Source organism: Biomphalaria glabrata, chromosome 13, assembly GCF_947242115.1.
Source record: "Biomphalaria glabrata chromosome 13, xgBioGlab47.1, whole genome shotgun sequence".
NCBI lineage: Eukaryota > Metazoa > Mollusca > Gastropoda > Planorbidae > Biomphalaria > Biomphalaria glabrata.
The window spans coordinates 31,525,359-31,540,976 of record NC_074723.1 but is presented as its reverse complement, the minus strand read 5'-3'; the positions used below and the strand labels follow the sequence as shown (position 1 = coordinate 31,540,976).

General features: G+C 36.2%; 1 protein-coding gene across 1 annotated transcript; it reads right to left on the bottom strand.

The window, feature by feature from the left end:
- Positions 1 to 9,269: 9,269 nt before the first annotated feature.
- Positions 9,270 to 15,384, bottom strand: LOC106060000 (cytochrome P450 2J2-like). The gene is made up of 4 exons (XM_013217723.2): positions 15,129 to 15,384; positions 13,700 to 13,905; positions 12,045 to 12,159; positions 9,270 to 10,695 (listed from the first exon to the last, which is right to left on the bottom strand). Exons 2-4 carry the CDS (start codon positions 13,894 to 13,896, stop codon positions 9,541 to 9,543), a joined length of 1,467 nt encoding a protein of 488 aa, XP_013073177.2. The 5' UTR covers positions 13,897 to 13,905; positions 15,129 to 15,384; the 3' UTR covers positions 9,270 to 9,540.
- Positions 15,385 to 15,618: the final 234 nt, after the last annotated feature.

Genomic DNA, 15,618 nt, shown 5'->3' with positions numbered 1-15,618 from the left:
AACTTTTAAAAATAAATAAAAAGGTGTAACATAATAAAAAAAACTGGAACTTTTGTAAAATTTCAACTAAATACCAAGAAAAACTGGAACTATCAACAATTCTAAAACAGGACTCATAGCCGAATTACTGTTTACTTATGTCAGTGTGACCTGATTCATAGTTCCAGTTTCACGTGTGAGAACTAGGACCAAGTACTTTAACCTTTATTTACCTAACAGCAGACAAGTCTGACAAGGTGAATGTATTTGAATGCATCACATGTACGTCTCAGTTCTGTTGCGTGGTTACAAATTGTATATGTCATCATTTTGATATAAATATATTTGAAATCTAATTGTTTCTTATTTTGTAAAGTTTTATTGGAACAATTCTCGTTAAAATATCTGTTCCATATTTTGTTTTTATCTGCGTCCAGATTGAGCACGCGGTCTAACATTAAAGTTATAGTTTAGTTGTGCCTAAATGAAGGAAGCTGACCATATCCGGTTCTCGAAATTTTTGCCCACAATGAGAAAATCGGCATGTTAAAAAAGAGTGAAGAAAAATTGGTCAATTTCGCGCGTAAAAAATAAATTAATTAAATAATACTTAAAAGGTTAGTAAAATTGCCCTTTCAGATCTTGCAATCTATAGGGCAGATGATAATAAAGATGATATAAAGGTCAAACCCTAACCCTTATCATTTAACGAAAGTGTCATGTGGCCAACACAATCACCAACCACTTTTATCCCGCGACGACCAAATACCGAACTACTGGAATAAATAACTAGTAGGCCACCAGATGAATCTCTAAAAAAAAATAGCAAAGTGTTCGATAAATACTCAGAATGCGCGAAGTGTTCGGTAAATACTCAGAATGTGCGAAGTGTTCGGTATATTACTCAGAATGTGCGAAGTGTTCGGTAAATACTCAGAATGTGCGAAGTGTTCGGTATATTACTCAGAATGTGCGAAGTGTTCGGTAAATACTCAGAATGTGCGAAGTGTTCGGTAAATACTCAGAATGTGCGAAGTGTTCGGTAAATACTCAGAATGTTCGAAGTGTTCGGTAAATTCTTAGAATGTGCGAAGTGTTTGGTAAATACTCAGAATGTTCGAAGTGTTCGGTAAATACTCAGAATGTTCGAAGTGTTCCATTAAATGCTAACAGGTCCTGTTACAATCACTTCGCTGTACAAGGAGGGCAGCCTGGTCACATGGCACGGCCACCCTATGCGGCGCAGTGGGCCCGCACTTTTAGGATCCCGCGCTAATTCTAGCTGTAGATTATTAAACTAAATTAAATCGACTTATATTACAGGGTTCCCGCGGCCTTCTGTTTTTCCAGGAGCTCATGGAAATCTTATGAAATCATAAAAATTTCCAGAAAAATAGACTAAATAGTCATATTGGGATGTCATTCCATTACTTCGGGACAACAATTCACGAAGGTAGATTAAACAAGTTGGCAATTCTTGATATTGCTACTGAGGGCGATCTATGTAGGAAACATAGTTTTGGTAATTTACTGTATGACTTCGATACACGCAAGGCTCGAAATATTAATTTGATGGTCATCTTGTACTTAGTAAAAAATGAACAAATGCAAAGACGAATTTATTTTTCACTTATTATCCTTATCTCTACCCAGACTGGGCCCCGCACAACTCTTAGGGCCACTGTCACACGGTATGCGTTTTGGACTTCTGCTACGAGGGTTACGGCTCTAACTTTTCCTTCCGGGAGTTTGGGCGAGACCAATCGTCATAGAAGGCCTGATCACGTGACTTGTAACATCGCAATCTGTGGGCAATTTAGACCAATAGCGCGTTGCCACGTCACAGCCCTGTACGACGTAGCAGCGAGATATTGGTCTCCCACAGCTCAAAGGTTGCGACATTGCAAGTCAGTGTTCGGGCCTTCTATGAGACGACTGGTCTCGGTTTGTGCTAGGACGTAATAACCTTCCTTTCTGAACGAACGTCCAAAACATATAAAGTGAATAAGAGTCGGCGAATTCTTTATTTCTCATTTTGTATATTGGAGGTTTAGGACGAGTAATCCTATATTTGAGATGAAAAGACCAAACAGGTTCCCAAAAGTTTTTCCTCTGTAGGATATCTTTTAAGATTTGACAGATTTATTCACTTTCTATTACACTCTTTGCTATTGTATAAGCCAACCATATGTATAAATTCAGTTATTTTAATTAAGCTTTTTTACAACTCAGCACAGTGCAATGAGGATGCTCTCGCACACCCTTAGGCACCCCCACGGGAGTCTTGTTTTGCTACCCTTTAGCCTAATCGTTTCCTCCAACGAATGTTTCCACCCGGGCGCCACTATGAGGCAGGGTAGCATGCACGGGAAAACTATCTTCTGGTATCGTAATGGACTGAACAGGTGAACTTTAAAAGGTATTTATTACGAAATTGTTGTATCTAAACACAGTGTAAATAGTAATAGACCTACCTATTTAAAAAAAAAAATTAAATCGTATAATAATAATACTATGCCTTCCGCATTCTTGATGTCCATCCAAACGACCACGACCACATAGTTGAAGGTACCCAACTGGTTAAGGGGAAAGGGGAGGTGTGAGTAATTGTATTTTAATTAGGGGGCGGGGACACACTTTAAAGAGTGAGAAACACTGTTGTAAGCTATTCGGTTTGAAACCGAGTGTATCTGTATCTGTGTGAATACTGCGCGTGTGTGTGTGTTAGTACTATATATATGTGTGAGAGTACTATGTGTGTGTGTCTGTATGAGCACTATATATATGTGTGTGTGTGAGTACTATGTGTGTGTGTTGTTGGTGGATTGGGAAGGTGCGAAGAAATTAAAGGTCGGGAAGTATAACACGACCTGTTGCACACTGTGCTGGCGTAATTATTTAGGTCAAACTGACCTGAGCTCTAGTTGATAATATAAACCGAAATCAGTGACAAGGCAAGACCTAAATGTGTAGATCTGTACCTGCAAAAGTAACAAGGCTGGAAGTCACAGCTCTCGACCTATGGAGTGACTATTTCCTCTGTCGGATAACTTTGAATTTTTTAAAATCAAGAACATTGCCTTAAATAAACTTGTATAGAATAATTGCATGATTTGACTTGCGATACCATCTCATCCCACAGATAGAATAAGTTGTAAACTGACATTTTGAGTAAAGGCTTATCGCCAACAATGAGTGTGGCTGGCGGCTCGATATGATTTTGTAAAACTTTCAATACATTCGCTTGACCTAGTCCTTTACATTCACTTGACTTACTTGACTTAGCCCTTTACATTCACTTGGCTTACTTGACTTAGTCCTTTACATTCACTTGGCTTACTTGACTTAGTCCTTTACATTAATTTGATTTACTTGACTTAGTCCTTTACATTCATTTGACTTACTTGACTTAGTCCTTAACATTCATTTGACTTACTTGACTTAGTCCTTTACATTCATTTGACTTACTTGACTTAGTCCTTTACATTCATTTGACTTACTTGACTTAGTCCTTTACATTCATTTGACTTACTTGACTTAGTCCTTTACATTCAATTGACTTAGTCCTTTACATTCACTTGACTTACTTGACTTAGCCCTTTACATTCATTTGACTTACTTGACTTAGTCCTTTACATTCATTTGACTTACTTGGTTAGCCCTTTACATTCATTTGACTTACTTGACTTAGTCCTTTACATTTACTTGACTTACTTGACTTAGCCCTTTACATTCATTTGACTTACTTGAATTAGTCCTTTACATTTATTTGACTTACTTGACTTAGCCCTTTACATTCACTTGACTTACTTGACTTAGTCCTTTACATTCACTTGACGTACTTGACTTAGTCCTTTACATTCACTAGTGTTAGTTGGTGCTTGTCCATGTCTCTGCGTGAGACCCTCGGACCTCGTGGCCGCTAACGCTTGTCCATGTCGCTTACGCCTTGCGCCGGCTTTGCGCTAACGAAATATGTCTACCACTTACGGATTTCTAGGACTGAGTTTGTAATTTATATGCGTTGTATCATCACAGAATGTCAAGATGGGCACTTCTGCTATTTAACACGGAAGGGTTAGGTTATAAGAAATGTCTAACTCCTTGGTTGGTCTTGAAATTCTTTTCTGGAGGTACCTTTGTTACACCTATCAGCTTGCTAATATCATTGCCTTTATCGCATTGTCATTTCCAAACGCATATCGCAAACTATTGAACAAGTTATGGCGGCTGACTAAGGATAGTTGCAGATGGAGAAGGCTGTGTAATCCGGAGCCATGTTTCCATGAGCAATAACCCCATTTTGCAAAGACTAAGCCAATATTACACACTATAAAAGCGTTAAATTGTTCTATTTTTGTAAAGTAAAAATAAAATGTAAAACTGGTGTGTAAAATGTACATTTATAAAAAAATATGTATGAAGGTAAACATATCAAATATAATTAGTTTTGTAAAATACTTACATTATGCCATTTTTACTTAATTTAAAATATTTTTTAAAGACAAAAAATGCGAAATTTTGTTAATAAAACTTCTTTAGAGTTTTCAATATATTACGAAATTAATAGACCGTAAGGTCATTTGTCAAAGACTGATACCTGTTTGAAAACGATGTCATCTATTTTTAATGTATATAAATAAGCATTACTAGAATGATATTTAAGAAGGTCGACTATAGTTCATCCGCATCAGACATTCACTTTTGCTTTAATAATACGTTGTGAAAGAATACATAATGTTGGAATTCATATAAATTTCATCAAATGAAAGGAATATTTGTCAAATAATGAGGAATAAAAAAAATTTGAAGATATATGTTTTGTATTGAAATATTAATTCAGAGCGTATTTATATAACCTCGATTTGATAGATATATGTCGGCTGTTTGGCACTTACATTGAACGTTGACTTCTAGGGTCCAAGTTACTAATATGACAACAATATGACCAAAAACAGCTCAGCTTTTGTCTTTTTTGACAAACAACATGATTCCCTGCTATCAATCAAATGCATAAAAAAAATTAGTTTGTCGTTGACGGTCACAAGGAATGCAACTTTTTTCTGTTCAGGGACGCAGGCTTGGAACTGCGAGGGTCAAGCTTGATCTGTGGGATGCGTTACTTGACTATCACCCTTGGCATTGGCTTGTGGCCATCGCGAGGCCAATGGACCTCATTCACCAATTTAGCCACATGGTGCTCTATCTCTTCTATATAATTTACGATCTCATGTTTAATTCATGATGGTTGTCACGTGACAGTTTTTTTTTCGTTGTTTTATCAATAAGATCACGTGACTAAATGTTGTTTGTTTACGATTGGTGAATGAGGTCCATTGGAACTGTTGCAATGTTTATCAGGCCTGCTTTAGTTAGGTTGAATGACTTGCTTAACTTGTATTTGACATTGTAACTTATTGTTGTGTACACATTCATCATTCATGTAATAATATTCATTCCTTCATTAAATTGATGAACGTACATTCTTGTTGTTAACAAATGTAAGTTAACTTATCGTTATTATTAATAGTGCTCGTGTTGAGTAACTGTTGTTCAGTTGAGTGATATTTAGTCGATTTTTTAGTAAGCCATAGTTTTAAATACTATTACTCTTTGCTTTGGTTTCAAATTTTGAGGTGGGGCGAAACCCGGGAATTCAAGCTTGAAAAATAAAAGAAACTAAAGAAACTAAAAAAAATATTTTAAAAAGGCAAAAAAAGGTGTCCCCCCCCCCTTTGTTTTAAAATATTTGCATTTTAGTTAGATAAAAGCAACTGTATGTTGTATAAAAACCTATCAGGAACATGTATGAGAAAACATAAAGTTAATATATTCAGTGAAGTCCAAATGCTCTTTAAAATATTATATTGTTGTGAGTTTAGACTAAATATGGGGATACAAAGTAAGTTATATTCAAAGTGCTCATTATTCAGAGCTTAAGTATATTAAAATATTTGTATTATAACGATGTTAGGATATGTCGGTGCGTAGATTATGGCATTCTAGCACCAATGTTTATAAAGTGCACACTTTTTGAACGCACTTTCTTGGTTGCCTTGTTTGTAAGTTTATGGAGTGGTTTTGTTATTATGCTGCTGTAACGTGTGTTTGAGATTCTTCTGTGTTCCCCTGTTTAGGGTGAGTATTTAAGGCATTACTGCATTTCACAGTTGTTTCGCTGCCTTATCGTTTTGGGACTAGAACTTTCAATTTGTCTTTTCTTATGTCTCTACAGGGATTTAGTATGGGAGTGGAAGTTTGGAAGTCTACGCTGGTGACTAGAGTCAGCAGTGTGCTGTGTTGTGGTTTCGAACATTAATGTGTACGTTGTGGGACAGCAAGGTGTAGAATTTATTGTTTAATTAATAGATATCCAATATTAGAATGTTCCCAATTCAATGCCATTACTCCATCAGTTTGTCATCATAACTTATATTCATATCATTAAACAATTACATTGTCAAAGTGAATCACTTATTTATTTGTAAGCACGAAGGGGCCTGTTGAATGTCAGGGGCCCGTGTAAACGAGCTAAGGCCTTAACACAACCTTGACAGGATACATAATTCTTTAAAGATAAAATTTATGAATGATTTACAAGACTAATGGTATACGTTTATAATTTATTATCCACAAATATATATATTATATTATCTACAAATATATATTATATTATATACAAATATATATATTATATTATCTACAAATATATATTATATTATCTACAAATATATATTATATTATCTACAAATACTGACAATGTCAATGTCCTCGATTCCGAAGATTAAAGATGAGTGCAGTGTTTCACATGACTACGCAAAGGTAGTTGCGACCTTCATATTTTTCCTCAACTCATGCAGACAAAGCCGTTGTCTCGGCAGTCTAAGTTTTCTTTTCGCCTTCTGAGCCTGTCTTCAACAAGGGCTTTTCTTTAGGTCTCAAATGTGTGTCCCGCGGTCTTTGTGAGAGCTTTCCAACAGTCTTTTTCAGAAGCTATTTGCTGCTAACTACTTTCCTCTACGCCAGTAAAGGCGAAATTTGGCCCGAGCTTATCCTTTCAGCTCGCCAAAGAAGATCGCCTTTGGCAGGCGTTCGTTTCCCATGCGAAATACATGTCTGATTCAGCACACTTGTCAAATGATTATAGTGTCTATCTAAAACAATGATCTACTCTTTATAGTGCAAGCTAGATATGACCCACTAGCCTTAGTTTGGGCGTTACTGACTGTCAGAACTTTGATCATTTAATCAATTAGTATTAAGTTTTCCAGGTATTACAATTTAATTTTGATTGCAATTTGCTTTTGTTAAAAAATTAATTATATTTTAGTTTTGTTTACTAATTCTATCAGTCCCAAGGTTCAGCCTAACAGACACACCACACACACACCACACACACACCATACACACACCATACACACCCATTTGTACATACATTAATAAACGATGTGAAAGATGATTTACAATTAAAGTATAAATTTAATTCAATGATATTTGTACAATGACATGACCAATTGACTAATGTGGATAAAAAAATCACACGAATACATACGACATAATATGAAGTGAATAATTCATAAGTTCAGTTCAATTAAATACTTAAATAGTATTTAAAAACAAAATGACCTCCTTATAGTATGTTGTCCAATAATATTGACCTCAACAACATTTCAGTTTCCAACACAAGATAAGTCTGTAACAGATTCAGTTCAACTTTCCGTGACGGCGTTCAGGGTAACACAAGGATCTTCCAACCAGAGGAATGATCACGAGCGATGAGATTAACAAAGTTCAGGCTAGCACGAAAACTTACAATACCACAATGTAAGATCAACACTGAAACCTGAAACCCTATAGAAAGACAAATAACATAGATTCTAGATTCCAATGTCTACTCTACAAAGTATAAAAAAAGAACGAATTCCTACTAAACTAACTATACAATGTAAATTAAAAATCACCCTAAACAGGGGTCAAATAGTCCTCTTAGAATACATCCCAATCAATCGTTAAGGCTGTCCAGTAACGTAAAGCACAGGACAAAATACAGGACCACAGGAATAGGACTTGACTCTCAAGTACAAGATGGCGAGAATCCACCAAACAAACAAGAAGAAAAAAAATGACGAAGAGACTAGGGAAAAAATACAGCACAAAAATAAAATAGCCCAAATGACGTCATCGCCTATTGAAAAAAGCGGCGCTATTAGATAGAGTACAGTTTTACCAAACTGCGACAACGATCTAGTGTTATTGATTGATTCCAAACATGTCGAGATGTTTCATGTGGCAGAGGGCTAATGGTTTTAACACTTACCCACAAAAATGAAAGCTGTCTGTGACAATGGGTTTACCCGTTAAATCGACATATTTATATTTAAAATAAAATGCTGTGAAAACGGGCTTACCCGATTTGCATTACAACAATGTTTCTTTCATCTACGGAGACAGACATTTTACTTTTATTCTAGGGTTCTCTGGTTGAAGAGAGGGGCATTTAAACATACTAGTCAACCCACGGCGTAGCATACGTCGCTATTTTGCAGGGCCGCCTCAGGCCACTGCTACCTATGCGACCGCATTGAGACCCGCACTTTCATAGGTCCTGCGCTAATTCTAGGTGTAAATTATTAAATTAAACCATTTTATTTTATAACTTATAACAGATTGCCCACGGCCTCCTGATTTACTAAGAGCTCTTGGAAATCTCCTGAAATTGCAAAATACGAAAAAGTCCTGAAAATCTCCGGGAATTATTAAAATCTCCTGAAATATATAGACAAAAATTGTCAATGTGGCGTGTCATTCAATATGGAAAGCGCCAATCCAACGATCTCAATAATATTCGTAGATCGATTGAAACATTTGGTATTTCTTGTTATTGAGCATGATCTATGTAGGAAACTAAATTATTATGATATACTGTATGACTTCGCTTCACGCAAGGCTTGGAAAATAATTCTGTACGTAGTAAAGAAGGAAAAAAATGCAAAGACGAATTTATTTTGTAATACAAACTCTTAATTTTCACGTATTATCCGTATCCCTACCCAAACATGGTCCCGCGAAATCCGTTTCGCATAGGGCTCCACAATGGTTAAGTCCGGCCATGTTATTTAGTGACGGGTGAATACAGAGTAGATTACTTGTTCTCTCCCCCTCTTTTTTTTTCGCTGCTAGAGTTACGTGGGGTAGAAATAAATAAAAGAGTTATCTTTCCATGACTTCTTGGTCAAAATGGTTAAGTCCGTCCCTGCTATTTAGTGACGGGTGAATACTACTTGTTATTCCGGGTAACTCTAGTCTGACAAGCAGAAATAAAAGAGTGATCTTTCCTTTACTCCTCGGTGTCCAAACTGTTGAGCCATGAAGAGAATTATATATATAGATACTAGCTTCTCCGCACTGATGAATGGAACGTTCAAGCCAAGTTTCATCAAGAATATTCAAAGGATGTTGATCTCTATGAAAGACATACATACACCTTGCATTTTATTTTATATATTAAGATTGTATGTTTAATTTTTTCACAAAATTTCAATCGTAATTCAAGCCTGTATGTTAAATGGCTGCCCTTTCAATGAGTTTTAACTGGTAAGATTTGGGAATCATTGTAAGTCCAAAAATATAATCCATTGGTGGAGGTTGATCTGGATGAACTGGAAGCAGGTGAAATCTTTGAATTAAAGAACTTAGATACAGAAACAGCTCAGTTTTAGCCATTGATTCTCCAAGACAAACACGACGTCCAACTCCAAAGGGAATAAACTCTTCGGGTTTCTTTAGCTGTCCATTTGTGTCAATGAATCTGTCTGGGTTAAAGACGTCAGCATCTGATCCCCAGATGTTTTTGTCCAACAAGACAGAGTCTAAATTTGGAACAATCAAAGAACCTTCGGGAATCGTATAGTTTCTAATGGTGAGAGTTTTTGAGCAGCTTCTTATAACAGACTGTGGCACAATGCTTGCAAATCTTTGTGTTTCTTTAATCGCAGCGTTGAGATAAACCAACTTAGGCCTGTCTTGAATGGAAGGGACTCGACCACTTCCAATTTGAGTGTTAATTTCATCAAAAATCTTTTTCTGAACTTGCGGATAGTTCAACATATAAAGCACAAACCAACAAATTGTGGTCGAGGTGGTCTCAGTCCCAGCAACAAAGAGATCCAAAACTGATCGCAATAAATTTATTTCATCCATTGTGGTGGCCTCTCCATTTACAATTCTGGAATCTTTTTCAGAGACATAGGAAGCAATAAAATTATCTTCAGGATCTTTATCTTTACTTTTAACAATGAACTCTCTAAGAATTTTCAAAATATAGTCCATATTTTTGGTCATGTTTGTGTGGCCTGACAAGTATTTCAGAAATGGAAAACATGTTATAGTGGCCTCTTGTTTGTTAGAAATAAAATATCGTTCAATCTCCTTAATCAGTTTTTGAAAAGTAGGATGAGTGTATTCATATCTTTTCCCAGTTAGAATGGAGCAGATTATATTAGCAGTACTTTCTGTGGTTATTTTTTTAATATCTACTGGATTGCCATCACAACTGCTTAAGTAGTCCAGATAATGCGATACCTCTTCTTGTACTCTCTCAGCCAAAACATTTTTGCCGAAGCCAAATTTGCGAAGTATAGACAGCGCTACACTTCTCTGTTCTTTCCAAACGTGGCCAGAATTCATAACGATTCCCCTGCCTTGTTGGCCTGTCATCTGTTAGAAAACAAAAAGATTTTTAGTAAAAGAAAATGCGACACCTTACTAAATTATAAGTAAAAACATGACTGTTCATTGTGAATAAATAAATTTGCTTTTAAATATACTTTTTCCTGTTTTTTTTGTGTGTTATGGTTGAAGCATTTTGTTCAAAAGCACAATCCTAGTGGATCAATAGTAAGACTATTTTTAATAAGACAAAAGCTTTGATCTACATTTTTTAAAGAAAACTTTGTACATCTTGTTGGTTTTTATTAATTACCCACAAACAATTTAAAAGTTCTAAAGCGAATTCTTTTCAATACCACTGAAATGTAACTGTTTACCTGTTCTTTTTCTCTGTATTTTCTCTGTAGTTGGCAAATAGTCAAATTGTAAACAGTTAAATAGAGAACAACATCGGATAGATAAGTTAACTAAAGACTATTTTGTGTAAATAACGCACAGGCTACCACTTTGTTAGTTTTGAAGGCCTTGTGACCCAAACGTCTTTTGTTTTACTTGGTCCGACATGGTTACATTTATGCATGTTTATCGTAATTCTACAACTAGAAATCCCTTTAATAATATAGACAAAACATAAATGTAAAATACAATTTAATTTCAATTCTTTTACTCTAGTCGTCGATCTCGTCGTCAAAACTGAATTTTTCAAAGATCTTATATACTACATTTTGCCCCTTTTCTAGTGACGTCCAAACTATTTTTAGAGCTTATGGAAAAACCGTCATCGTTTTAAATAAACTGGCCATTACTTGTCAACAACATACAAACGTGACCTTGCGCTGCAGAAGTACAATCTCAAAATAAACTTAATGCAATATTTTACGTTACGTGGCAAGTAAAAATAAATTATTGTAGTTTTATTGAGCACATTAAATTCTTTTCTGTTATACTGCGTTTCACAAACTTTTGAAAATATGGAAGCCTAGGTGTTTAAAAATCAGGATCACCTGAAGTAGTACCAGAGAGAAGGGAAACTTATTTATTCCGTATCTTTGCATTAAAAGGTTCTCACACATTTTTTCGTTTAGTAACCAGCTTAAGGAGGCGCGGTGGCTGAGCAGTAAAATGCTTGGCTTCTGAATCCAAAGTCCGAATCCTGGTGAAGACTTGGATTTTTTTTTATTTCGGGATCATTAGACGCCTCTAAGTCTACCCAGCTTCAATGGGGAAAGTAAAGGCGGTAGGTCGTCGAGCTGGCCACAAGACACCTTCATTAACCGTAGGCCACAGAAACAGATGACCTTTACATCATTTTCCCTATAGATCGCAAAGTCTGAAAGGGAAATTTTATTTTAACCACTTAGCTTTAAAATGAACTACTGGACATCTGGACAACTCACCTTATCGAGAAAACTAACTGGCCTGTCCGAGAACTCGTCTGCTCTTTTCACAAACGTCTCTTTAATGAGTTGAAAGTCATTGATGACCACCAGAAGTTGAGATCCCAGGTAAACACTGAAATCAAAAAGAAATAATTCTGCAGAAATGATACATCTGCTGTTATAGATAAATGTGAAATTGTAACAATGTTCCGGATATTTTTTTTATTTTTTTATTTTTTTTTTACTTGATTTATCACTTATTTTTTTCTATGTAAGTAACAAATATTTTAAAAAAATCTATACTCTAATGAACTGCCAGGTCGCGAGGAAGTGCCTGGTTGTGTGGAACTGCTTGGCTGTGTGGAACTGCATAGACATGTGGAACTTCTTAGTCATGTAGAACTGCCTGGTCATGTAGAACTGCCTTGTCATGTAGAACTGCTTAGTCATGTAGAACTGCCTGATCATGTAGAACTGCCTAGTCATGTAGAACTGCCTTGTCATGTAGAACTGCCTAGTCATGTAGAACTGCCTAGTCATGTGGACCTGCCTTTTCGTGTGGAACTGCCTGGTCATGTGGAACTGCCTAGTCATGTAGAACTGCCTAGTCATTTAGAACTGCCTAGTCATGTAGAACTGCCTTTTCGTGTGGAGCTGCCTGGTCACGTGGAACTGCCTAGTCATGTAGAACTGCCTAGTCATGTAGAACTGCCTAGTCATGTAGAACTGCCTAGTCATGTGGAACTGCCTAGTCATGTAGAACTGCCTAGTCATGTAGAACTGCCTAGTCATGTAGAACTGCCTAGTCATGTGGAACTGCCTAATCATGTAGAACTGCCTAGTCATGTAGAACTGCCTAGTCATGTGGAACTGCCTAGTCATGTAGAACTGCCTAGTCATGTAGAACTGCCTAGTCATGTAGAACTGCCTAGTCATGTAGAACTGCCTAGCCATGTGGAACTGCCTTTTCGTGTTGAACTGCCTGGTTTGTTCGAAGGTACCGAGTTTGAAACCTGCTTACTGTCATGCTCTGCCCTTCTGCTGCAGATTTGGACATCAAGAAAGAAAAGCCTGAAACTTGCATAGCTAAGACAAGCTCCTACTATTTAATCAACTGATCTCTTATTGCTGAAAGATTCCTTTAAGACTGATTTCCTAGTAATTGTCCTGTTTGGATCAGAGGTTTCGGTTATATTTTTTTTTTGAGAAATGTTTGGTTCTGTAAACCAAAATCCAGCATAAATAGATGTATTTCAGTAATGTCTTGCATCTAGTCCTGATATCAATAAGTAAATTTATGTTGACCTACTGTGGCTGTGATGGCTGAATGATAGAACGCTTGGCTTCCGAACCGAAAGGACCTGGGTTCGAATGACTTTGAAGAAAGGAATTTTTAAGACGCCCCTTTAAAGAGTCTGGGGTGTCAACGTGAAAAACTTCTCGGAGGGGGTTAAACTAGAAACCCCCTTTGGCTACGCTCATGGACTTTTATTGAATATATATATATATATATATATATATATATATATGAATATGAATATGAATATATATATATATATATATATATATTTATATATATATATTTATATATATATATATTGAATAGATTATACTTAGAGATACAAACAAATATATAAAAATCTCTCAGACTATATAATTTTCTTATTACTGACCTAAACATATCACCACACTGCTCCCGCCATTGCTTGAACTTTGGTCTTCGGTCTGTCTTCAATGCCAACAGATGGCCCACTAAGGGTAACGGTCTGACTGGACATGGGGGCAAGTTCAGGGTTTTGTTAGACAGACAATAGCCAGCGTAGACCAGTAGTGAAGTGAAGAAGATCAAAGCCAGTGTGATAAAGTCCATGGCGTTTATCTGAAATGGTTAAAAAAAATATGGAAACTGAAACATGACATGTTTTTAGCGCAGGCATCCTCTTGTGAATCGACAGGTTCTTAAACATGGGAACTGAGTGGTTCAGCACTTGGCTTCTGAACCTAGGGTCCTGGGTTCGAATCTCGGTGACAACTGGAATTTTAATTTTTTTAGGGCGCCCCTGAGTACACCTAACTCTAATGGATACCTGACTTTAGTTGGGGAAAGTAAAGGCTGTTCGTTTGTGCTGGCCACATGACACCTGCTGGTCAAAGAAACAGATGACCTTATCATCTGCCCTATAGACTGCATGGTCTAAAAATGGGGAACCTTACTTACCAAACATGCGGACTAAATAAGCTGCTCAGTGATTATAACATGGGAAAGACTTTGGCAAGAAATCAAGAGCCGATGACTCTAAGCCAGGCAGCAGAGCGCAGTGCTGCTCACTGGCAGAACCTGTGACGCCGCTGATCTCACTGTATAGGCGCATTTCATTTCTTTGAACACATCAGATGCGTAGAATGGGAGAGGAAACTGTTATTGTGGCGAAATCGCTCCGACTAAAGTTAATGACCAGGATTTAATCTCATTTCTATGGCATGATATTTAGTAGCTTCGCGACTGAAGGAGGCTGTAATCAGGTGGTTGAATAATAGATATACTAACAAGCAAAATTTAGAAAATCATTTAAAAAACAGCAACAAAAATTATCTAACTGTCCAGTGGTCATACTGAATAAGAAACATTGGAGTTGAGTGCGGGAATTTCCGATGAAGGGTGTTCAAAAGATAAGTCCGTAAAGCACATATAATTTTAAGATGATTATATTTAAAAAAAAAATTATAACGGTCAAACAGGAGTTTTCACTGTGCGGTCAATTAGCTGCCTTCCCCCAAGATATTTTAATGAACTGTCAATTTTATATGAAAATCGTTAAAGCCGTTTTCAAAATTCATGTCCACAATATATAAACCCCATGTAGAGTTTGCAAGCTATGAAAAGGATTTGTAAAAATGAGCGAAACTGCACCTATAATTAGTGAAATGATAATAAAATATATTAGGAGAAAAATGATATAAAAATATTTTAAGTAAATATCTAGAAAAACAACAACAAAAACATATTAAAGTAATAATAAATAGCGGTAGTCCGTTAATAATGAAAGAGTTGTAGTGAAACAAAGAGATTAAAGAGACAGAAATAGTAATGGATAGATTTACCTCAGTGTCATGTATGTAATGCTATTTCTTTCCTCTGTTTTAGACACGAATTTAGACCTACCAGAAGGATTCTTATATACATGGTGACGTCCAGTGGTGATACTATAAACGAGAAACTGGTAGCAAAAACAATACCTCACCCACCCCAAACTGGAACTTTTTGCATGTCAACTTAATACTTCACAAAACTGGAACTATAAGATGTTCTTAAACGGGACTCTTTAATAGCAGAACTGTTCACGTATGTCAAGACAGCCTGATTCAAAGTTCCAGTTTTAAGTGTCAAGACTAGGATCAAGTTCTATAGCCTACATATGACCTTAATAAGAGTGACGCGCTTATTAGACTTGTATGTATTATGTGTTGTACGTCTATGTTGAGGTTATATATATATATATATATATATATATATATATATATATATATATATATATATATATATATACATATATTGGCCTCCGTCAGTTGTGGAACGACTATGGTTCATCTC

Bases quoted from the DNA above. Each gene is read 5' to 3' on its own strand.
- LOC106060000 (XM_013217723.2), bottom strand. From the start codon at position 13,896: ATGGACTTTATCACACTGGCTTTGATCTTCTTCACTTCACTACTGGTC. The intron at 12,160-13,699 runs GTCAGTAATAAG...TTTTGATTTCAG, and splicing joins CAGTGTGGTGATATGTTTAG to TGTTTACCTGGGATCTCAAC. The intron at 10,696-12,044 runs GTGAGTTGTCCA...GTTTTCTAACAG, and splicing joins CAGTTAGTTTTCTCGATAAG to ATGACAGGCCAACAAGGCAG.